The sequence below is a fragment of the Oxyura jamaicensis genome, chromosome 11 (assembly GCF_011077185.1).
Source record: "Oxyura jamaicensis isolate SHBP4307 breed ruddy duck chromosome 11, BPBGC_Ojam_1.0, whole genome shotgun sequence".
NCBI classification, from domain to species: domain Eukaryota; kingdom Metazoa; phylum Chordata; class Aves; order Anseriformes; family Anatidae; genus Oxyura; species Oxyura jamaicensis.
This window is the reverse complement of record NC_048903.1, coordinates 1,646,371-1,670,655: the sequence shown is the minus strand read 5'-3', so window position 1 is coordinate 1,670,655 and position 24,285 is coordinate 1,646,371. Positions and strand designations below refer to the sequence as shown.

At 51.2% G+C, this 24,285-nt stretch overlaps 1 protein-coding gene across 3 annotated transcripts in view; it reads left to right on the top strand.

Moving 5' to 3' along the window:
- The window catches only part of WDR59 (WD repeat domain 59), a 45,645-nt gene extending 21,708 nt beyond the window's left edge, over nt 1–23,937 (top strand). For 2 of the 3 annotated variants that reach the window (XM_035336876.1, XM_035336875.1), the window contains exons 13-27: nt 1,087–1,211; nt 1,979–2,143; nt 3,353–3,448; nt 4,884–5,040; nt 6,257–6,326; nt 6,493–6,646; nt 10,147–10,203; nt 14,931–15,064; nt 16,489–16,570; nt 18,424–18,536; nt 19,605–19,752; nt 19,845–19,917; nt 21,895–22,021; nt 22,354–22,496; nt 23,322–23,937. In XM_035336876.1, the coding sequence (XP_035192767.1) occupies nt 1,087–1,211; nt 1,979–2,143; nt 3,353–3,448; nt 4,884–5,040; nt 6,257–6,326; nt 6,493–6,646; nt 10,147–10,203; nt 14,931–15,064; nt 16,489–16,570; nt 18,424–18,536; nt 19,605–19,752; nt 19,845–19,917; nt 21,895–22,021; nt 22,354–22,496; nt 23,322–23,557 (1,880 nt within the window). In that variant the 3' untranslated portion in view covers nt 23,558–23,937. The remainder of the gene's footprint in view (nt 1–1,086; nt 1,212–1,978; nt 2,144–3,352; nt 3,449–4,883; nt 5,041–6,256; nt 6,327–6,492; nt 6,647–10,146; nt 10,204–14,930; nt 15,065–16,488; nt 16,571–18,423; nt 18,537–19,604; nt 19,753–19,844; nt 19,918–21,894; nt 22,022–22,353; nt 22,497–23,321) is intronic. The other variant, XM_035336877.1, reaches the window with a different exon arrangement.
- Nucleotides 23,938–24,285: the final 348 nt, after the last annotated feature.

Sequence of the window (24,285 nt, the reverse complement as noted above, 5' to 3'; positions counted from 1 at the left end):
CAACCAACTGGGCAGCAATAAAGGCAGATATATTTGTCCCAGCAGCAAAGTCAGTGACTTTCAGGCAGAGCCTGGTAAAGGATAGCCTTCTGCATTTCTTGTCTTTTTTTTTTTTTTTTTCTTCTCCCTAAGAGTAGTCTGTGCAACATCAAGGGTGAGAATGACAGCTGAGTAAATGGGGCTTGCCTTGTGTCCTTGGGAACCATCATCAAAAGATATATTTGGCCTTCTTAGGAAGGGTTGCCTCATGAAACCCCCTCCAGCAGGAGCTGCCCCTGTCCTAATGAGGTATGTCACAAGGGTCAAGGCAAGAGCCAGGCACAACAACAGGTAGAGACCAGTTCTTCTGAAACACAGTCCACTTGGCTATTTTAACCCTGATTTCGCGTGTCCTGCAGTGCTTCCCTGGCTCTTTAAATCTGTCCTGTGTCTGAGGGGTTATTGTCCTCCTGAAAAAACATTGACAGTGGAACTGGACAGTTAGATCCAGCATTTAAATGAGCCTTGAAGAACTGTGCACTAGAGTGCTTTGCAACATTAAAAAGCACACTGCTGCATCAAATGAATTAAACCTCTCTTAGGGCCAGAAATACCCTCGCTTCTCTCCCAAAGCCTTATTCATCAGCTCGCTTTGGACACATTCCCTGAAAGCCACGAGCGGTGGGGTGTGAATCCCAAAGACCAGAGCTCCTCCTGGAGACTGCTTTGGCAGCAGTTCTTTCCCGCTGGACCAAGAGGCTCCACTTCATCTGTCTGTGACTCTGGCAGTACTGTGTGGGGAGGAGAAGGTGTCTCAGATGAGTAGAGACCAGACCATTTAGGGCTGCACAGAATACAGATGGCTTCTGTAACTTTCCTCGGAAACCAGTATGCAGACAGGGTTTGGTGTTTTTTAAGAGCAAGCATCTGAAGCCTGCCTCTAAACAACAGCTGAGACCCTCCAGCTCGCAGGTCTCAGCCAGGTAAAACTCATACTTCCATGTATCAAGGAGCAGAGGAAAGCCTCCTCTCTTGGCTGCCTCCTGGCATCGCGTGCCAGAGGTCACCTATAACTTGTCTCAGTCTGTTCTGCATCTCTCCTGTCAGCCTTAAAGGAAGACTTCCTGAACGACCTCCTGGTGGGAAAGAAGACAGACCAGCTGGGGCTGCCTCAAACGCTGCAGCAGGAGTTTTCGCTGATCAACGTGCAGATCCGAAATGTCAACGTGGAGGTAGGGAGTTTCCTTTTGCTGACTGGCTAGGAGGGAATGTGGGCAAGCTGGCTCATCAGAGCCTATTGAGGGGAACCCTTCTGCTGCAGTGACTGCTGCCTGTAAACAAGGTTTATTTTGAGCTGTCGAGATCTTTTTTGGCCGGGGGCAGCAGAAAAGAGGATAATCCCAAACACTGGGAGTGAGGGAGGCATTTCAGCTCAGTAAGTACCCTGGCACTGATCCCAAGAAGGCTGGACTGTGTTTTCCTCCCTGCCAAAACTGCAAAGTGACTTGTTCCAGTATGTGTAGCTGATCTCATTTTGACTGTTTCTGAACTTAATCTGCTCAGCCCTCGCTGTCCTGTGCTCTGTCCCTCAGAGTACTGGGATGGGAGGCTTGAGGCAGCTGCCTGCCCTTTTTTTCCCACCCCTGTGGTTTCACATCCTTTTGCATCTTTCTGAGACAGTGGGATATGACCCTAGATGGTACCTGTTACTGCTGCGCTGGGCCTGGAGCCCTCTGCAGCCAAGTGAAGTGGGCTGGGGTGCAGCGGGTGTTGGGAGCAGCCTGGGCTGGCTGCTGCCTGCAGGAGCTGCCGGGCTCATGGTGACAGCTGCTCCCCTCTGCCTCGGGTTTTTGCTGTCACTGTGTTCTGCTGCCCTTGAGAACAGCACTTCATCTTACGGGTGTGCAGAGGAATCAGCCCCTCAGCATGAATTTAAGCCACTGTGAGTTTAGAGGTCCTTGGAGATGTAACTACAGAGCGATTGCTTTCCCTCGCACAGATGGATGCGGTGAATCGGAGCTGCACAGTGTCCGTGCACTGCGGCAACCACAGAGTCAGGATGCTGGTGATGTTCCCTGTCCAGTATCCCAATAACGCTGCGCCGTCCTTCCAGTTCATCAACCCGACCTCCATCACTGCCTCCATGAAGGCCAAGCTGCTGAAGGTGTGTGGGGAGCGTACACGGTCTGTACAAATACACACGTGCTCGACAGCTGGTGTCTAGATTTCTGACACAGTAAGATATCTGACCTTGCTGAAGATAAACTACAGACCACTGCTAGAAGTAATATATTGTGGAGCCCCTAGGGTGACGTATTTGTTGGCTTTGCAGCCCGGTATTTGCATTCCTTCTCTAATGCACTTTAAGTGTGTTTTTCCCTGCTACTTTACATTAATGTAGAATGCCATTACTAACACCCTAACATCCTTCTCCTCGTGCATTTGCCCCCAGCCCCTTAATAGACCAAATGACCATATAAGCATCCAGCTACAGAAAGTATGGTGTTTCTGAGCTGGCACGTTTCTTCATGCTGTCCTCCACAAACTGTTTTAAAAACTAGAAAACTTTTTACACCAACCCCACAAATTCCAGACCAGGTGTTTGATCATCTGGTATGGAAAGTCCTACTGCTGCTGAAAGCCTTTCTTCAGCAACAAGAACTGGTCTCTCTTGCCTTCTATAAACACAAGAGGAGCAACAACCTTGATTTACCCTAGGACCACGAAGAAAGGGTGAAGTGGTAGGCTGTTTCCTAAATTAAAACAGGTACAGGGTAGAGATGTAGGGGTAGAGACATAGAGTGCTGCTGTCTTTGGGCTTATAGTCACTGAATGTTGTTGTGTTCCCCTCAAAGCTTGAGGGGAGAATACTTTGTGTCCCTCCTGGAGAGAGGAAACGTTTTTCTTTTTCGTTTTTTACTGTGCTGACCATGGTGTTTGAGCACCTCGGTCTTTAATGCTTTGATCCTCCTGAGTCTGACAGTGCTGTGTGCTAGGGTTGCGCTGTCTACCTTGATAGCAAATTCAGCTTCAGGCTTAGGTCCCAGCTTGCACATCAGGTAGATGGATCGATTTGGGTTCCTTCTTGAAAGAGATGGATCCAGTTTGCCACAAACTGGTACGGAATGTATGGGCTACAGTAATACAGAAGCCCAAATCCTGGATCAGAACCCAGGTGATGCTTCAGAGCTCTGATGAAAGCTCGGGGTAGGCAGCACACCAGTGGGTTGGTGTGGCTCCAGTAGGTGTTATGGGATGCCTCTGGCCCTTCAGTCTCTAGAGCCTGGTAACTTTGCTGCTCTGCAGACAGAAAAAGGATGTGGGAAGGTGTGGAAGTAACCATGATTGAAGTTGCATCTTGTATGTATTCCAGATATTGAAAGACACTTCTCTGCAGAAAGTGAAGCGGAACCAGAGCTGCCTGGAGCCCTGCCTGCGTCAGCTGGTCTCCTGGCTGGAGTCTGTTGTGGTATGGAGAATTACATGGGCTTTCTGCCCTAGTTTGTTGTCTTCTCCCACATCCCACGCTTCTGACTCTGCCATGAGAGTCCGGCCTCATTAGATGTGTAAATAGACCCCTGTGGCTGGCTGCTACATCTGTGTAAGCACTGGTGGTTAATGTTGAAGAAAACTGAGTGGGTGATTAGATGCATTATTTCTGAAAATCAGGCCCTGAAGGTTTGTTGCTTTGGGGAACTCTGCATGCTCACTAATATTCAGGTCAGCAGGAATTATGGGGAGTTGGCGCATCACAATAGCTCCAGAAGCCAAGCAGTGCATGGTAGCTTCCCAGCTCTGAGTAGATCTTTGACTGCCAGAGCATGGTTATCAACTGTGAAAGAAAATAAGTTTTCAGGGAGGCGATGGATTCATTCTTGTCTGAAAGGCAGTGGCAGGTGTCTTTACCTCCTCAGTTCCAGACAAAGATCCTGCCAGTCCTATTGTAAGGTCTTTAAAGCTGTGAAAGTCTGTTTTTTTCTGAAGCCTTGTGCTAAGGTTTTGTAGGGGTGATACTGCAGGGAAATGCAAGTCTCCCTCTGCCCTTAGCTGAGAGATCTGTGATACCTACTCAGCATCCCAGTGTCAGGTGTTAGGTCTGTGTGTGGGTGCAGTGTGCCAGAGTGGGTGTTTTTAGCATTCAGAAAAAGATTAGAGAGGTTCCTCAGTTTTCTTTTTGAAGAGGCTTTGTTTATTCATTACAAATAAGGTGGTTTTTTTTTAACATGGAAAGCTGAATTCTGTTTAGTTTCAGCAGTACTGTTGTGAGTGGGAACTTCTCATCACTTGTATGGAAATTAGATGATTTGAGCCAGATGCTGCTGCCTTTAAAGAATTCGTTTAGACCTGAGCTTTATCTTATCCAGATAAATGTGGATTTCTGCTAAAATTCCTCTGGACAGACTTGAGGTCTCCCAGTTGTTCATACCTGGCTCACACCACCTGTTTTCCTCATTTAAGGTACCCAGCCTGCTTTTGACACCCCCACAGTTGTGTGGGTTGTAGAAGTATTCCTCCTGGAGGAGACTTTGTCTCGCTTGCATCATGGAGGTATTGGGTTTAGCTCAGCTCCCTGTTTTGTTGTTGAGAGCCATATCTGCAGTCTGAAGGTCAGATTTTCTATGTAGTTTTCCCCTGAGGCCAGTTTTCACCCTAGCTGAGCTATGAATTTCAGCACAGCTGTGGTGGGAGGGATCTCTGGACAAGCAGCAGTGCAGAGCAGCACTTTGCTCACAGGTACATGTGCCTGCAAGTGCCTTTGCAGCTAGAGCAGTAGCCATGCTCTGTGCTTGATCTGCTTCGGTTCAAAGGGGAGGCCCCTGCCCTGAGGCTGCTTGGCACTAGCATGCCTGGTGGTTTCCTTCCAATGGCATCAGGAGCGTGATCTTGGGTAACTTGTGTTTCAGAACCAAGAGGACAGCACGTCCAGCAATCCCTACGCCTTGTCGAACTCCGTGACGCCCCCGTTGCCCACATTCGCCCGGGTCTCCAATGCCTACGGCTCCTACCAGGACTCCAACATCCCCTTTCCACGGACCTCGGGAGCCCGGTTCTGTGGTGCAGGTCAGCCCCGTTGCTGATATGTTACGACAGCTCTCGGGGGAATGGTCTCTTTAGTGTCTTGGGAGAACTCAGGCCTCTGAACAAGACAAGGCTTTAGTCGCTGCCATGAAACAAGTGAGAAACCCTACTAAAGTAGCGATGTTGTGGTAAATTTATAGGTAATGAGCCTAGTTAGCAACTGCTTGCATGGTGTTGCACGTAGGATCTTAGGATCTGGAAACCCAGGACTGAATGAAGAGGTGGCTTTTGGTATGAGGCCTGCCGGAGGCACTGACACACCTCTTTTACAGAAGTCTGGGAGTAGCTTTTTTCCTTTCCCATTTCCCTCCTACCAGCATCTCAAACTGCTGGACATACTCTGGCTCTCAGACCTTCACAAAATTCCTGCGATTTTGGGTTGAATTTACTCCTTGCTGAATGGGTATTCTTGTTACTAACTACTCTTTTATCATTCTGCACCCTTTCCCTTGTCCCAAATAACTTTTCCAAGGTCACTGGGAAACTTCCCCTAAATGAGAGATGGGGTACAGTCATGTCCAGACTTCCAGGAAAGTGTATACATTGCAAAGATCCTTTTAAAAAAACAGGTTAAGGTCTGAGAAGAGGTGTTAAGTTTCACTGAGGTGTTTCAGATGCATGCATGACTCTTCTGTACCTAACAATTTGAGCGTGTTTTGAAAGCTGCTTTTCACAGAGGCCTCACCAAATTCCCAGCAAAAGTAAAACAGTAATACTGCTTTGAATAGGCTTGGTGAAACCTGCTAAGTCCTGAAACTCTTGCAACAGGCTGAGGACGCTTGAGATGCTAACAAATGGGGTAAAGCCTGTGAGACTGCCTGGAGTTGGCCTCAGATGGCTCGGGTTATCCTTCTGAAGAGAAGAGTCATACCAGCTCTAAGGGTTCCTCTGTGTAGCTGTTTGTCACAGCACTTGCCTCTGGAGTATCACTGACAAATTCTGGTGAAGAGTTAAAACACAAATGTACATGTGCGTTTGCTCCTTTTCTTCTACCATCTCTTCTCTAACACCTGTGAGCCACTTGTGTTGGTGCTTTTAAAGCAGTCAGCTCAACAAAACATGCTCTTTAGTGGGTTTGGAAGGAGTGGATTTGGTTGAGAAACACTCAGAGAGATGGATGGCCCTCCTGCCCCTTGACACCACCCCATGAAATCTGCTCCTCATCACGGGATCTTTATGCTGTGTCCTGTCTCTGCAGGGTACCTGGTGTATTTCACGAGGCCCATGACCATGCACCGTGCGGTGTCCCCAACAGAACCCACACCCAGGTGAGTGCCCGGTGGTGTGGCTGAGGTCTGCCTGATCTTTGAACTACCAGCCCTCAGAAAGGGTGAAACACACAGGTGAAACAGCTTGGGTTAGAGGAGGTGTCGGTCTGAGCCTCCAGAGCACCTTGGTGGATGTAAGCTCCTGAAAGCGTTCTCTTGTTTCTAGGTCCCTGTCAGCTTTATCAGCGTACCACAGCGGCCTCATTACTCCAATGAAGATCCGCACAGAGACCCCGGGCAATCTGCGTTTGTACAGCGGGAGCCCTACACGCAGCGAGAAGGAGCAGGTCTCCATTAGCTCCTTCTACTACAAAGAGAGGGTAAGTACCAGGCCAGAAAGCCTCTCCTAACGCTTCAGCTGTTACAACTTGTGTTCTTTTGTATGGCTGTGAGCATTGCTGGTAACAGAAGTTTCATATTCCTCTCAAGAAGGAATCCTTTGATAGGCAGCTCCCTAAAAATGTCACGTGGCTTTATCTCCTGTTAGTAACTTCTTTGCTGATCCAGCCTTTGACTTGCTTATTTTGATATCTCTCTAGACTGACCATCACAGCCTCTTTCAGTACATTACGCTGTCTCCCTTTGCATTATATAGAGTTAAGATCTCACACTTGAAGCTGTAGTCTCCAGATAAGTACATGTAGGCCACTCTTTTTCTCTGTACTCCCTGATGTATGTAGCTGCAGAGGGCTCTGTGAAGCTCATCAATAACCTCTCCTGAATTACAGGGTATATTTGGGTCATTTCTGTTACAGGTGTCTCTTGCAGGGAAAAGTGCCTCTGGACTACTTTAAACAAAAATCATCCCTATATGTTTCTCCAAAGAACTTCCAATCTAAGTACCTCTGTTTTAGGCACTTGTCTTGTTATCATTGCTGTTTACAAGCAAGGCTTTGGGGGAGAGAGGATTGTTCCCTTCCAGGGCACGGGGAGGATGCAGAAGACCACTTGGTAATTGTAGGGTGGCCATAGGGTAGTTCTGAAGCAGTCGATCGCCTGATGTGCCTGGAGCAGATGCTGTGGGAGTAACCAGCCGTGCAGCTTGCTCCGAGACAAACTCCCTGTGCTTCAGCAGGGAGCAGCTTACAAAAAGGTAAGGTTCCACTGAGAGCCTGAAAATTCAAGGCATATAAGCAGTTTGCCCACTGGTGCTGAAATAGGTCTAGGTTTTCCAGTAGTCCTGAACACGACAGCCGACCCCTCTGGGACTGTGTCCTGCTATGTAACGTGAGTTAGTTCTTACACCCACCAGGCATGGGGAGAGTCTCTGCTCCCGTTACGAGTTTTGCTTCCATACAGATCCCTGAAGACTCTTGGAGTCTGCATTCTAGTGTTTTTTATTGCCCCTCCCCAAACTTCTTTTGATGAGAGGAGAAAATGGTGCTGGCTGGTACAGGAATCACAGCCTGTTCTAGGCTTTGCAGGAGAGTTTATTTAAAGAGCTACCTCTGTCCTCTGCAGCATGCTTGTCTCTGACACGCAGCTCTCTAAGATGACAGACAAGGCTAAAAATAACGTGTGGAAGCAGCTTGGTGCTATTTCATGTGACCTGTCTCCACAGTCCGTGTATTGATGGTGACAAGATTTTGGGAGGGGTGGATCTAGAGAGTAAAGCATGTGTGCAGCCGTTTCTGCTGAAAGCCAGGGAAAATTCCTTCCCCATCCCCGTGCCAGGCTGTGTCCTCGCACACGGGGTTGGAAGAAGTGTAAGGGCCTAGTGGAGAGCTAGCTCAAGTGTTCTTGCAGATGAAATAGATCAAAAAACCTTGCGTCTCCCTTCAGTAAAGGTTTTGTGACTCACTGGGAGTTCATGTCCCAGCCTTTGCTAAATCAGTGCTAAATATTTTTATGACATTTCATGGTGAGGATTTTAAGGCATAAAACCCCCCGAGTCTGAGTCTTGTTAGCTCTGAAAGCTTGGATTTCATATTTGCATTAAATAAAAGTTGAAATTGTGCAGTAAACTACCATGTTACATAACTTCAGCCCCTAAACTGAGTTTGTCAGACATAACCAAGTATTTAAACTTCAATCCCATGTAGCAACCACCATTAACAAACAAGTGAGATTTGTGCCTTGCTAGGCTGGGAATGTGTCAGTCCCTGTAAAAGCAGGGGAGCTGCTGAGCCTAGCAGAGAGCTCCTTAGTAAAAATGAACTAAGTGAAACTAAATGTGACGTTCAGCCTTTCTGTGCTCGTTTAAATGTGTGTGTATGTATACATACACACGTGTATATCTTTCTCACGTTATTGGTGCATGCATGCTCCTCCTTTCTTCCTTCCTACAAAAAAGAAGTCAACAAAAACTAAAAAGTAGTAGTCTAAAAAGCAGCAGAAAGGAGAATCTGCATTTATACTGTGGCAATGCCATCAGTGTTTCAAACCTGGATTTCTCTTAAAGACAGGGCCTGGCCATGGTTTTCTTGCTCCAGTTAAAGGGTCGTGCTGGTGGGGACCTGGGGACCGCTCAGCCTTGCCTGAGGGACTGCCATACCCATGGATGCTGACTGTGGTGTCCTCATGCTTCGGTCATGGCAAGGCCTGGAAGCTGCTGCTGCTTCTCAGGGCTTCCCTCGGGCTTTGGCTGCTTGCAGACCTCGCAAACTCCACATGGGGGAGCGTCCCACGCGTCCCAAGGGCTGGCAGCAGTGGCTGCCTACAGGAGAGCAGTGGGGGGACCGAGCTTAGTTTTGCTTGCTCTCCACTAAATTAAATTTCCTCCTGCTAATCCTTTTCTCCCTCTCTTGTGAGACACAGCAGAGGAACACGTAGCACAAGACTGCAGCCTTCTCTCTTTCCGTGGGGCCGGGCAGTCCACAGACACAGCCTCATCCCTCGGCTCCCTGGCTGCGGGCTTCTCCCAGCAGTGAGCTGCAAGGGAAGGCAGAGGCTCAGGCATGCCTGGTGATGAGGCCTGCCTGTCATCAGCTGAAAATAAATGCGAAATACATTTCAGACAACACAAATAACCCCGTTCTTTCCCTTTTTATTGTGTTGACTCTTCCAGAACTGTAACAAATATCTTTGTCAAGTGAGCCCACAATAATGTGCTTTGAGAGACTCAGTTTATTGTTATAATCCTGTGCTGAGTGCTTAATGAAATACCTGCAAGCTCGTAATGAAAGCCTACTTTGGAGCTGTTCTGCATGGTCAATCAGTGAACTTGCTTGCTCACTCAACCCAAATGAGTTCCCCAGGTACAGGTCTCTGCATCCCTTCTAATATCCTGTCACTTGTCTTTTATTGCTTTTGAAATGAAAGTGAACAGTTGCAACAGTTCCAGTGAACAAAGTCCTGGAGGATGCTGGATGTTAAAGGGATGTCTGAGCGACCAGGAGGGTTTGTTTAGCTTGCTGCAGATTTCCGTGTCAAAGAGCTGGGTTAAAAATGGTGCAGCTGGGGTAGCACTTGGCTGCCTTCCTCTTCAGCCAAAAAGAGGAAAACTGGTTAGAGTAGGAGCCTGGCACGTGGGGGAGCGTGGTGTTGTCCTCTCTGCTGTCACATCGTGGTGTGAACAAGGGCACACGCCTGTTGGAGCAGTACAATTCCATGTGGGAGACTGTTCAGACTTGTGATCACAGAAGTCTTCCCTCCAGCAGCCCACACTTTGCCAGGTCCGTAGGTAACGTGCAGTGCAATTGTGCGTGGATGAAAGCGGGGGTCTCGGTTTGCAACTGTCCATTGTGTAACAGAACCGTGGGGAACAGTATCTTTTACTCTGCTGGTTCAGGGCACTTTTCGTTTCAGTTTATTTACCTTTGTCTTTAATTTTCTTGGTGTCTTTCTTCCCTTTTCCTGGGTATAATGTTTTCACATACAGATGTCTCCTCGCTCTGCCCGGCGACGTTGGTCCATACAAGCAATTAACGACTTCCCGGTACTGTGCGCTGTGCTAATACTGTCCTTGATATTACCCTGTCTTCTGCCCAAGGGCCCAAGAATAAAATGCCACCTGCCTGCCTTTGAGTAACCTGCACAGAGGTGGGGGACTTGCACTCCACACAGGGCCTAGGGTTTCAGGAGGAGCGAATGCAAGTGCACGCAGACAGGAGCAGACACGGGTTCGAAGGGTACAAATACTGACTCATGACGTGCCTATTTTACCTGGCTTAGCAGCCAGGAAAGGATGCCACGGGGTAGTCTGAAGTGTAAGAAAGGATCAGCCCCTGAGAAGCAGAGTGTGCACTGCAGAAGAGTTGAACGGTCATTAGGCAGCATCAACCAACTGAGGAGGGTGGCATTAGAACACCTCGTTTTTGAAAAAGATGAAGCCCTTCTGGAGAGGGAGGAGTTGCTGGAAAATAATTTCAAAGAGCAGCAAGCTGCTGGCATGGCACCGTTTAAGAGCTGCGGAAGAAACAAACTGGTTGAGCTGCTGATAACGATCTGTCACCTCATTGAAATGAGCATGTGCAATGCCTTATTTCCTGGCGCAATGAGTAGGATTTCTCCTTAATTTGTGATCTTCTCCCAGCCCTTAGAATCACACCACCTGGCTGGTACTCCTTCCTCCTGGCACCTGCCCTTCCAAACCTGCTTTGACAAGTGTTTTCCTTTAGTCAGGTCCACATGTCCCTCAAGCTTGAACATGAATGTCTTGATATCGGCGTTGCTCAAGCTGTGCTGTAAATTTGGGCAATTACTGTCACATCAGTCATCGGCCAAGCCTAGGCAGAGCTTAGAACACTCCAGTTCAGTCTAAAGATGGTCTCTTTAGGTCTGGTGGTGTGAACAACTTCTTCACGGCTGTTCACCTTCATGCTCTCTCTTCACAAGACAGCAGAGAATAGAATAGAATCCTGTAACACCTCATTTAACTTGGTATAATAGGATCAGGCCTTCCTAATTACAAGAACTCTAAGACTATGCTAGCAAATAATAGGTGGAAGAAAACAGAGTAATTTACTTGACTCCAGAGGCTTTTTGTGCAGAGCTAATGAAATGTGAGGAGTGGAGGCAAGAAACGAAGTGCTGTCTTGGATTAGGAATTGATTGAAAGAGGAAGGAAAAAAACAAACAGGAAAGGAACATGCCAGCTTTTGATGTGGTAAATTGTGCTGCACCCAGGGCCACAGTTTAATTTGCTTACCCCACTGGCTTGGAAAGAAGAACACATGGTGAAATGATAAAGTTATAATTTTGTGTAATGTATACTTAAAAAAAATGATATGGGGGACAGTCAAAGCCTTGAAATACTGATTGTGTTTGTGGATAACCTTGGGAAGAGCCTAACCTGCTCTCCTAAGTTGGCACTGGTGCCCAAGGCGAAGACACAGGGAAGGAAAAGAAATATTCCTGCTTTGGGACACTTGATTCAAAAGTGCCTCAGCTTTTTTGCCTGTCTGTGGAAGTAGCCTGGTGCTGTGGGAGATGCTGTGAATAGTAAACATTGATTATTTTGAAGATAAAATCCAGGCAGTGCTGCATGACCTGCACGGGGGAGTTAAGCTGTAGGCAGTTGTTCAGAATAAAGGAACCCACAGGAAGGCAGCAATTTTAAAATCATATTTAAAAAGAAAAACCTTAGAAGCAGCTTGAAGCTGGCTTTGAGCTGGTTTAACTCTTTCTTTTATAAATACCTTAATGCAGCTTGACTTTTGGCATCGAGCCTTTTCCTTTTGGTCTGCAGCCTTGCCCTTCGCCTTACTAAGTGAGTTTATACCGCAAACCCCGAGATTTGGCATACGCTGATGTGAAACAGGCACTTGACATTTCACGACACTCCTGAGAGCACCTCCTGCCCCGGCAGGACCCAGAGGCGCACGCGCCCCGGCTCGGCATCCTTTGCAAGCAGGCATGCAGCGTTTCGTACCGACTTCTGCTGAGTACGCACTGATGGTGATGGTTGCTGCGAAGCAGTTGGTGGCTTATTCTTGGGCTGTCTGTTTCTACGTGTAACCCATTTACTGCCATCGTTGTCACCTCGGATTGCAGCAAATTGCAGCCTTGGGTATGGTAGCGCAGGTGCAGGCTGGCTTCTTTAGTCGTCGTTCAGTGCTGTTCCCCGCTGTCACCTCCAACCCCATGATTGTCATCAACGCTCTGGTTTCTTTCCTTCTGGTGCTCTGAGGAGCTGATGAGTCTTAATTTGCTATCACTACAGCAGTTTCCTTCCTTTTCTCCCTCTCCTCAAGCTCCCAGGAGCAGCTGGGTAGATGCAGTTCTCCCTAGCACGGACTGCAGGTTGCAGAAAGCCAGAAGCGCCGGGGGCAGCGCCTGTGTCTGACCTCCTCCCGTCACTAGTTAGCTTGGTGCACGCATGCTGATTTCTGCTTCAGCTCCAGCCACTGTGCTCCCCGCTCCCCTCTGTGACCTGTGCTGCAGCCCCTAGGAAGAGGCACGTCTTCTGTCCTGCCCTGACGCCTGCCAGCTGCCTGGCGCCTTTCGGTAGCGCCGTAGTGGGAGATCCTCCTGAGAGACGACTTGGAGCAGAAGGGAGGGAGGAGACCTTGTGGTGGACCTTGGCCAGACAGACCCAAGCTAGAGCTCTCCGTGCCTTTGGTAACTCCTGCTGAAAGTGTTCCAGTACTGCCTGGTGGAGAGCTATCCCTGTAACGCACCAGTAGTTACAAGGTTCAGGGGAGAACTTGCCCTGCTGTCAGAGGTAACGAGCTGTACTTCATCAGTGATGTTCCCGTGCTTCTGACAGTCATTTGCTTTCTAACTCGTAGCTGCTGTAGCTAACTGAGGCAAATTGTTAAAGACAGAGAGACATTTTTAATGGTGGCTGTACACGTGGCCTTAGGATTTTCCTCCATCACAGCTCGAGGGGCAGGAAGAAATGGTCACGGCAGCGTAGTACCAGCAGGGCATGTGGCCCTTGCCTAACCATGCTCCTGGAGCTGCCCCAGTGAAGAATCAGGGCTTTCCTTTTTGCTAATAACCAGGCAGTGCTAGGAGGAAGAGATCAGGAAGATTTTGTTGTGAATCCAGGTTTTTGAGGGGCTCTGATGCATCTAGTGTCTTCATTTGTCTGGTGCTATGCTAACAGCAAGCGGTGGATGTCATTCGTGGGATCTCTTTTCCATTCTCATCCTCATTTGCTGTCATTCTCCAAAAAAAAAACAACCCACAAGTGCCTGTGGAAAGTGGTATGTGTTGTCCGTGTTTCCAGTCTTTGAAATACCTGTTGGGAGGCTTCTTCAGTCGGCTCTGGCAGGAGCAGGCTGAATCTGTTCCCAGTGACGGGGCAGGGAACCTGCCTCACTCGGAGGTGGCAAGTTGCTCTCCAAATTACCTGCAGAGCGTGGCTCTGCCCCTGCAGGCCTGGCTCCGGATGCCTGCTGAGGTACAGCACCAACGTTGGCTTCCGATGGGCAGTGCTGGGAGCAGCCTGGTAGCCCTTCCAGCACGGCACCTCCTTGTGCTGGGGCTCCCAAGCTTTGCTCCCGTGTTTTTGGCAGCATCAGCAAGTCTTTGCTGCACACATTTGGCTGCCCTGACGAGGAATGAGTGCAGGTCCCACGGTTGTTTGGGAACCTCGTTGTGATACAGCCCACATCCTTCAGCACGGAAGGGGCAGCAATATTTCTAGGTGGTATCCGAAGAGGTGTTGCCTGCCCAACGGTAAGAGAGCGTTTTAGACTTCTGGGGATGCTTCTGAGTAGGAGCGTCAGCACCTCGTGTCAATGAGGGAGCTTGCCACAGGAGAGCAGCATTGCAAAGCACCCACTGCTTTCCTAGGAGCCCTGCAGAGCAGCCAGAGCTTCCCTCGTGGAGCTCCAGTGCCTCTGCCTGCAATGCTGCCACACGTCCTCGTCCCTCCTCGCCGGCCTCCTGGAGCGAGGAGCTGGGAGAGGTCACGGCGACAAGCCAAATACTCTGCGGGGCGTCGTGTGGCCAAGGGAGCTTTATGCAGCTTGGCACGAAGGTGACCTCCGTGTCTGTTACGGGGAGTATTTGGGCTCCTGGCTTTGTTCCCTTGTGTTGATTCCTCTCCTTTCTTCTCCCCTCAGCCTCATGTCCTGAGCCAGCCGTAAATAGCTGTGAGCATGGTAGCTAAGGGTTGTTAGGAAAGTGTGGGCCCTGCTTTATCACCTGCCGTTTGTTTGAAGCTGCTGATAAAGCAGGAGAGGTGGGAGCCCCGTCCTGGGGTGTGCTCAGACACAGAGGAGGCCAAAAAGAGGCCAAAAGAGGAGACCAAAAGAGTCCGGACCTGTGGGCTTGCCCTGAAGCTGAGGGCAAGCAGAAGCTGCTCCCACGTGTCTCTGTGCTGAGCGTTGGCTGAAGTCAGCGGTGGTCTGTGTGCAGAGGGCTCCCAGACCCTAACGAGGGTGATAATTGAGCCGTCCTCCTGCCAAACCCTCCTGGGTTTGATTGGCATCCCGATGCTGATTCGCTCTCGTACTGGCTTTCACGGGGGAACTCACAAAACGCTTTTTGAGTTTGACCTTGAGCTCGCTGCCTTGACCTGCTTTTCACTTCCTACAGATGGAGATGCTTGTTCTCCTGGGCATGTCATGGATGTTTTCCAGGGTAACACAGAGCCTTCTGAAAGGCAGGTTTGGGTGCTGCTTGCATTATTCCTCACCCTAGTGCGTTGTTCCCCGGCCCGAGAAGCCTGCTGTCCTCCTCCCCAGTAACACGCTGCCTTTCATTCTGCAGAAATCGAGGAGGTGGAAAAGCAAACGAGAGGGGACAGATGCCAACAACCGACCCATCAAAGCTGCCGGAAAAGTTATTATACAAGATATTTCCTGCTTGCTGCCCGTGCACAAGTTGCTGGGAGAGCTCTACATGTGAGTATCGGCTTGGGATCCTTTCCCGAAGGAAAGCAGCTGTCTTTGCCATTGCTGTGCTTTAATCCTTCGAATGCTGGAATGTTTCCGTACCTTCTTCCTTTAGCCTTGCCTTGCTGCTTTCTTATGGTGTCCCTGCGAGAGGGGACTCGTCTCCTGGAAATCTGAAAAGTGTGGCGGAAGGAATTGGTGGTGGCGTATTGTGTGCAGAGGTCGAACTGGTGCTCCAGCATCATCTCTGCAACTGTTAGAGGCTCCGTTTTCTGTAAGCTAGAAAGAGAAGTTATTGATACAAATTATCTCTCAAATCTTAAAAGATTATCTCTTAAATCTTAAAGAACTCCACAGTTCAGTGCACAGCTTAAAAAAAAAATCCCAATAAATGCATATTCTCATACTCTAAAACTGCTCTTGGCTCCTAGGGATTTTTCATTTCAGAAGTATTTGGGATGCCTCATTCCCTCGGAGACCTGATTATACATGCATGCCAGTGTCTGTGCAGCAAGTTCTCCTACCTTAATGAAAAAGACGGAGAACTTCTGGGTTTTGTTTGTGTGTTTATAAACAAGGAGCGTCCTCTTCCCAAAGTGTCTAATTCAGTTAGCTATAAAATCACTTTTCCTGAGTTTTGGCTTCCTTAGCATTGGTAATGCTGCCTGATCTTTCACAGTTTTCACTCTGTGGACATGCAGGGAAGAAGCAGGCTGCCCTTCTTAAAGGAGGCAGCAAAGGAGGGAAAACATCTTCCTTCTCTCTTTTTTGTATTCTTAAAATGTTCTTATAAATGTTATTTAAAAAGACCTGTTGGAACTTTATTCTCTGGATATCTCATTTGTAAACAGCCTGAGCCTTTTCAATCTTCAGCAGTAGGAATTTCAAGAGTCCGAGGAACCTTTCTGGCGATGAGCAGGAAAGCCCACCTGGGTTTCCCCAGCCCACCTTGCCAGACGCTTGGTCTCCATGAGGGGTGCGTTATCTGGCTCAGGAGCAGGTCGAACACCAGCCTGCATGTCCGCAGCGTGCGGCTGGGTCCCCGCAGTCGAGCAGAGCAGGCCTGCAGGCAGGGTGGGAACAAGACCGCGTCTCTGCTGGCTTCTAGGGACAGGAGCGACTCCTGGCTCGGTGGTATTCTGGCACGAGCTGGATCCAACAGCCTCATGGAAGTGGTGTCTTAGGACCAAGCTAGTTTGGAGCTTGATGCAATAGCAGTGTGCTAGGGAAGGTGAATAGTGGGGTTGCCAGAAGGATGGCAGTGATCCCTGGAGAACAGCAGAGGGCAGGATGGGATCCTCATCACGCTTGCAGGTTCAGATCAGCCTGTTCTGCACTGCTCACTGCTGCCAGAACCACATCACCCCCCTCATCGCCCCATGCCTGTGGGTACCATGCCGACCAGAGAGCTGATCTATCTCCTTTCTTTTCAGACTTAATGTGAATAATATCCAGGAGACGTGCCAGAAGAATGCTGCCTCAGCCTTGGCCGTTGGACGGAGGGATCTCGTACAGGTATTGTGTTGAATCAGACCTCTTTCTCAGCGTGCTGTGCCACCCTCAAACTGCTTGTGCTGTCACCTTGATACCCGAACAGCCAGCTGGGCTCAGCACTTGTTCCAGGGAGTCTGAAATGTTCACCAAACCGAGGCCTGTGGAACAGCTGGAGAGGTGCTCTCTGCCTCCTTGGTCTTGGCATAGAGAGGTCCCTTCCCAGCGCTGCCAGCAGGGTGTTGCACACATTTCAGGGTGTTCCTGCAGGCAAAGCTGGGGGTGCAGCCCACGTTTGAGTCTGCAGAGGAAGTAACTGTGCACAAAGCTGCTTGGCTGCTCTGAGTATTTTCATCGGTGGTTTTGCCTTACGTAATCATTCCCGTTGTAATTAGCTCAGCATTCATCCACACTGGCACTACGTGCTAACTGCAGCTCGCTTCTCCCCAAGAAGAGCCTGAGCCCAGAGACCCAGGCTTCAGCTAGTAATTGGAGAAAAAGGGCCTTTTTGGCTCGTCCCTTGCCGTGTGATCAGCCCACAGCAACAGGCAGAGCCTTTGACAGGAGCTGGTTGTGGCTGGCACTGCGAGGGGAGCCTCTGCACCTCTCCCGAGCTTCTGGCTCCCCCTAGCTCTGGGCAGGGGATGGCCAGAGCCCTACCTGGTCTAAGCAGAAACCAACTCAAGCTGTTGTCTTGCTGTCAGGTTATTAGCTTCATGGTGGGCTCAGCTAGAGAGAAGGTAGGTCTAGTCACCCCTGTGCTTCATTTTGCTGTCTGGTTTGCCTGGAGGACCAGAGCTTGGGTGGAATAACTTCAGCAGGATTTCTCTGATACCTGTTTCTTGCTTTGTTATTCCCTGTCCTGTGTAACCCCAGCCTGCCTTGCAGCTTGCCTTGTTCATGGCATTCATGGAGACGTGAGCAGAGCATGTCTCATGTGTCACTCCACTGTAGCAGTGTGGGAAGTGACATCTCTCCAGGTTCCTTTCTGTGCTCTCTTGAACTCAGGCCTGTTCTTGTTTCAGTTTCTTTGCTGAGTGTCTTTCTCTGCAGTTCACAATGAGCAGCTGTAGGGTTATGGTTCCTGGCTGCTCTTCTGGGTACTCGGTGCACTTGCATTGTCTCCAAGGTCCTTGTGTCATCAGCTCTGGTTGTTTCCTCCCTGATTTGTCTTTCTACCATCACACTCACTTTCCTTTCCTGCTTTTTTTTATGCCCAACTAGCAACTTTGCTTTTCCCTGGCATATCATGTTCTGCTTGCTCCATTTCAAAAAGGCGCAGCACAAAAACCAGTCCTGGATTTGATGCAGCCGTATGCCATCAGTGGTACAGAGACTGAAAAGGTGGAACTGTTTCCAGAGTAAAGGGAGGCGAATGAGGAAGAAACATGGCACGTGCAAAAGTTAAAGTGTTGGAGTAGAAATGGCAAACTGTAGTCCTGCCTGCACTGGGAGGAGAGGTGTTCAGTAACACAGCTGGTCAAAAGATGCATTTTGTGCAAATAACGATGCACTGGTAAACTTCCTGCCACCACGCATCTCTGAACCTAAGAACTGTATCGAATTTAAACCCTTTTGTGGTTTGTGAACGTAAAATGAACAGGTCTGTTTAAACTCTCCTGGTAAACTGAGGAGGAATAGTCTATGGTTTAACCCCTTCTTAAAGCAAATGGGACAGGGAAGGCACCAGCTTTGTGTTACTCTCAATATAACTTGTCACACCGAGGCTGGAACTGCTCCCTCTTGGTTTTATAACACAATAAAATAAAAAAAAAGTCCATTATTATTTATCTGTGAGTGAATCTGTGCACACCTATACCCCCGGAGTCTGGCTGTTTCTAATTGTAGCTTTGATGCTTTTCCTTCCTGTCTGCCAGGTTTGGTCACTGGCCATGGTAGCCACTGATCTCTGTCTTGGACCGAAGTCTGACCCAGATTTGGAGATACCTTGGGCACAACATCCATTTGGACGTCAGTTACTGGAGTCCCTGTAGGTCTCTGAACGCTGGGGAGGGACTGGGAATGGTTGCTGAAGCAGAGGGAGCCCTTCATGACTATGTATGTTGTACGGCATCATTGCAGCCTTGGAGTAGTGCCACACCTTGTCTTTTTTCCCCTCTCTCCTGCCTGAGGTGCATCAGGACGGGAAGTGTGTTTATGCAAGTATGTTTATGACACGCAGGAGGCAGCATTTGGCCTCCCATCAGGCATCCGGGTGTCCCTTGGCTAGCGTTGAGCAATAGCCCAGGTGCAGCTGGAGCTCTGCTTTCCAGTGTGCCCGCGGTGCCTGACTTAGAAGGAGAGATTTGGGGTTTCTGCTCCCCACCTCCTAAATGATCGCGTTGGCTCAGCTGCCTGGTTCACCTTCAAATTCACTGCTGCCATTAGAGCATTACTGGGAAATCGTTCCCCCGGTCTCAAAGCCAAGTGCTAGCCACAAAATTCTTCCTGCCAGTGAATCTGTGCAGGAGAGAGAATTACTAGTAATTAACTTTGTCTGCTGATCTGTCCCACTGGGAGACGCAGGATTTGTGTGCTGTGCTTTGCATACCGCGGCTTGGCCTAGCTCCCTCCTGCTGGGCAGCAGCGGTGGAGGGGAGCAGGGGTAGTTCTTTGCTCTCGGTCTTCAGAGCAATCCAGAAACTTCACAGTGATCCAGAAGACCTGCGGTGGGGTTTTTGCCTCGGGGTCTCATCAACAAGGTGTTGTGGCTCGGGGTGAGTTTAATGGCTCCGGCTTGAATAGCCACGAGTCCTGCGGACCTCGTTCTTGACGCTGCGCAGAGCTGGGGTGATCAGGCCACGAGTACTGCTGGATTGCCAGAGGTCCCAGCTTTCCCCCACCCGTTAGGCTATGCTTGTTTTCAGGAGGAGGACTGTGCTCCTGGAAGGTGTGACAGAAGAGAGAGCCCAGTCCTGCAGAGCGCACGTGCCTCCCGTGGGCAGTGATGTGCCCAAATGGATTCATGCAGCAGGCTTGAAATTCGCTGCCTTGGCGTCTCAATGCTTTTGCCGCTGACCTCTGCCCAATCTCATACTCTGTCTTTCTCGTTTCCCAGGCTGGCTCATTACTCGCAGCTCCATGACGTGCAGACCCTGGCCATGCTGTGCAGCGTGTTTGAAGCCCAGTCCCGACTCCAGGGCTGCCCAAACTCCTCCGGCCCCTTTCCTCAGCGTGCCTCCGCCCTGGCCTCCCACAGCCGATACGTATGACAGCCATTTCTTTCCCCTTTGTCTCAGATGTCTGTGAGCATCTCTCACGTAGATGACGTGATTTCCTCTCCTTTCCCCCTCAACAGCCCAGCTTTACGTCCTCGGGCTCCTGTTCCAGCATGTCAGATCCTGGACTTGGCACCGGAGGCTGGAGCATAGGTACCAAGACCTGGGGGGTAGAGAGAGGAATCTGCCTCCCTTCTGGCCTAGGTCTTAGACAGCTCCTGTGGGGGGGAAGGAAGGGAGGTAGCACGGGCTGTGACTGCAGATGTGCTCTGCCAGGGCACCTTTCTGCAGCTCTTTGGCTGGAAGTGAGCACGGTTTGTGGTAATCGTGTTGGTGGTCCCACAGTCCTGCTCCTTCCGACTCTGGGCTTTGGAAAAACTGCCACAGCCCCTCCAGGCATGCTGAGCTGGGGAAAAAAAAAAAAGCCTGGCTGTTTGCAACCTCCCTTCAGGTATTTCTGGGCATTGGTGAGACCTTCCCTGGGCTCCCTCTTCTCCAGGAGCAGCAGTCCCAGCTCTCTCCACCTTTCCTCCTAGTAAGGCTTCCTCAGAGCCTTTCCTCCAGTCCCTTAATCACCCCTGTGGCCCTTCTCTGGACTCTCTCCAGTAAGTCCATGTGTCTTTTGTACTGGGGAGCCCACACCCGGACCCAGCACTCCAGTGCTGAGCAGAGGGGCAGGATCACCTCCCCTGACCCGCTGGCAACACTCCGGCTAATGCAGCCCAGACACCAACGCCCTCCTTTGTGGCAAGGACGCATTGCTGGCTGGCGTTCAGCTTGGTGTCCACCAGGACCCCGGGTCCTTTTCTTCTTGGCTGCTGTCCTGGTGTCTGAGGCTGTTCCTCCCCAGGCGCAGGGCTTGGCATTTCCCTGTTGAGCTTCGCGAGGCTCCTGCTGGCCCATTTGTCCGGCCTGTTGCTGTCTCTCCGGCTGGCAGCACAGCCCTCTGGCATATCAGCCGCTCCTCCCAGTTTCGTCTCATTAGTAAACTCTCTGCCACATCATCCAGACCATTAATGAAGATGTTAAACAGGACCAGACCCAGTGTTGACCCCTGGGGCGCAGCACTAGTTACTGGCCTCCAACTAGACTTTGTTCCCCTGATCACCACCCTGTGGGCCCGGCTGTTCAGCCAGTTCTTAAACCACCTCTCTGCTCAGCCAGCCCGTGCTCCAGCAGCTTCTCCAAGGATCTCGTGGGAGACAGGGCCAAAATCCTTCCTGGAGTGAAGGTGGACGACACATCCACCTGCTCTGCCCTCGTCTACCAGGCCAGTTATTTTATTGTAGAAGGCTGTCAGGTTGGTCAAAAATGACTTCCCCATGGTGAATCTGTGCCGACTGCTTCCGATGCTTTTCTTGTCCTTCGTGTGCCTGGAAATGGTTTCCAGGATTAGCTTCCTCGCCTTCCCCGGGACTGAGGTGAGGCCGGCCAGCCTGTAGTTCCCCTCGTCCTCCTTCTTCCTTTTTTTTTTTTCAAGACAGGAGTGACGTTTGCTTTCCTCCAGTCTTCTGGCACCTCTCCAAGGTGCCACAGGCACTCGCTGATCACCCAGCGTGGCCTTGCAGTGTCACCGGCCAGCTAATGCCACGGGATTCGGGGTGACAGTCATCTCTGTGCTTCCTTCTGTCCCTGGAAAAGCAGCGGTGGTGGGGCAGGCTGGCTTTGGTGGCCCTAATGACATTTCCTGCTGGTCCCTGAAGCTGTCAAAAACAAGTCATTCTGCAGGGTCACGGGGCTGAAGCTGGGAGATACGTGGCCTGGGGCAGCATCAGCCCTGTTAGCAGCAGCGCTGTACCCTTCCAGGGCCTTATCAAGGCATCTTTGACATGGGAAATGGAGGATGAGGGTTAACTTAACGGGGCGATGATGTTGTCTTGTAGCAGCTATTAGCAGTCGTCTCCCTGCCTCCAGGGCAGGACCTTGCTCCAGAGGCCCCTTTACGTAACAGCAGCCCTGGTGATGGGAATCTTCCCTCCCGGGAAAGAGGAGCCCAGGCCTCCTGGGGTTAACGTTCCCATGTGCTCCCCGGGGGGTTGCCCCAACACTCTCTGCCTGCAGAGGAAGGCCGGAGGGATTCCTCCTGTCAGGTTTTTGCGGGGTGTGCTCACGGTCCTCTGGTGTCTGCAGCCAACAAGGACGCGGAGCCGGCATCCACGCCCTGGTGCGAGTCCTCGCCGGATGAATTCCGCTACGGCAACCTGACGTACCCCGATCCTCGGGAGCGTGAGAAGGACCAGCACGAGAAAAACAAAAGGTGGGTGGCGGCGTGCCTCGGGGCGCTTGGGCGTAGGGCTCTGTGCCCGAGCCAGCTGGGGCTGTGAAACCAGGAGGGGAGCAGCAAGCCTGCTCCTAGACCTCTTCACTCAGGTAGTAACGCGGAGAAAAGCATCGTCGTGCGGACCTTGAGGGCAGAACGAGCAGGGGGCAGCCCCGGGGGCGTTCAGCAGTGTTTCAGCAACACGTGGCAAGCAGTCTGCTGCTCTCGCGGCGATGTGAGCGGGTTGGGTAGCCACCGCTGGGAAGAGGATTGCAACCAGAGTCGCTGAGAGCGCATCGTGCGGGTGACAGCACCGTTTGTCCCTCTAGGCTCCTGGATCCTGCCAACACTCAGCAGTTTGATGACTTCAAGAAGTGCTACGGGGAAATCCTGTATCGCTGGGGCCTGCGGGAGAAGCGGGCCGAGGTCCTGAAGTTTGTCTCCTGTCCTCCTGACCCCCACAAAGGAATTGGTGAGTGCCTGCTCTGGCTTGTGTTCTCCAGGCAGGGTCACGGCTCTGCCCTGGGGCTCGGGAAGGTGCAGGCAGCGTGATGAACGTACCCATTGCCCTGCCCAGAGGTGAGCTCTGCCAGCAAACAGCGATAGCTCAGGGTGGCAGAGAGGTTCGCAGGTGCCGGTGCAGTGATCGTAGGCTGTCACCTCTCCAGCAAAGCTGAAAATTCCTCCTAGGCCTCTGGGAGAAGAGGCACAGGGAGGAGAGACGTGGTGGGTGAGAGGTGCCACAGGAGCGGGTGCTCTGGTTGCAGCCTCTCCCCGTCACGTGGGATGGCTCCTGGGCAGTAACTGCAGCGAAAACGGGTGAGTTCGGGTGCTGCGACTGCTCCTCCGTGGCTGGCAGTCAGGACATCAATACTGCTGGCCTCGAGCGTGCGCTGTGCTCCCCACAATAAGAAACAAAGGCTGTTCTGTTTGTTCTTGCTTATGCTTAAGAGAGCTGTGAGGCAGATGCGAGCAGCAGGAAGCCTTCCTCTGCGCAGCTGGAAGTCTGGCACGTTCCCACCCAACAGCCACTTAGCCACCGGGGGCCAGGCTGTGCCCCAGCGTGCCCACTGCCCTCCTCGCCGGTGGCTGGTGTCTTGGCTCCTCTTGGGAGACCAAACTGAGATCCGAGAGACACAAACTGTCCTCCCACCCCGAGGGGGATCCCTCTGGGACTCACTTGAGGCAGATCTCTTGGGCGGTGGGCTCAGGGCACTCGTCTGTCTTTGCGGGACTTCTTTGCCCCCGTTGCCCCCAGCGCTAACCGTCCTGCTCCCGCTTTCCTTTCTCCCTCCAGAGTTCGGTGTGTACTGCAGCCACTGCCGCAGCGAGGTGCGGGGCACCCAGTGCGCCATCTGCAAGGGCTTCACCTTCCAGTGCGCCATCTGCCACGTGGCCGTGCGCGGCTCCTCCAACTTCTGCCTGACCTGCGGCCACGGCGGCCACACTAGCCATATGATGGAGTGGTTCCGCACCCAGGAGGTGTGCCCCACGGGCTGCGGCTGCCACTGCCTGCTCGAGAGCACCTTCTGAGCAGGGCACACCACCAACTGGATTTGATATTGAATTCCCAAGCCATGTTGCATCAGCTCTGCCCCGCGGTGGCGGGAGCCGCCGCAGGGATGGCGCAGGACCTCCTGGCGCTGCGCTGCAGGGACGTTTTCCAAGTGCTTCCACTATTCCTGCGCTTCCCGGGCTGCTTCCAGACCGCTGGGACCAAACTCCCGGTGTCCGTTGCTGGCGATGGATGCCAGACCGCAGAAATCAACCGCTCCTGCGGGAGGGTGCGGGAGCAGGGGCGAGTCTCTGCTGGGCTGAGGAAGAATTAAAAGGTTCCTGTGGAAAGCACTCAGCGGGCAGAGCCAAATTCGCTCCAGCTAGGTGGTGCCTTTCCAGGGGCCCTAAAGTGATCAGAAGAGTCTTCTTCACACACTTACTACAGAAATAATTTGATTACAGAAATAGTTTGCAAGCAGCAGTGAGCTCGACAGGCTAACTGCACGCTGTGCTTGAAGAGGGAGGGACTGTGCTCAGAGCTCTCAGAGCGACAGGGTCCTTGTTCTGAACTGCTGTTGACATCCTTTAGGTTACCCCATAAAGCAACAGAGTGACACTGTGCTTTTCAAGATGATTTCCTAGACAGCTTCCTCCTCGCTGGGCAGTAGCTGCAGCTGGTGTGAAAAGCCCAGCTCCGCGGCCAAAGTCCCCAGGGTTTAGCTGCTTTCCTCCAGCACTTTATTACCCCCAAGTGTCTCCGTGCT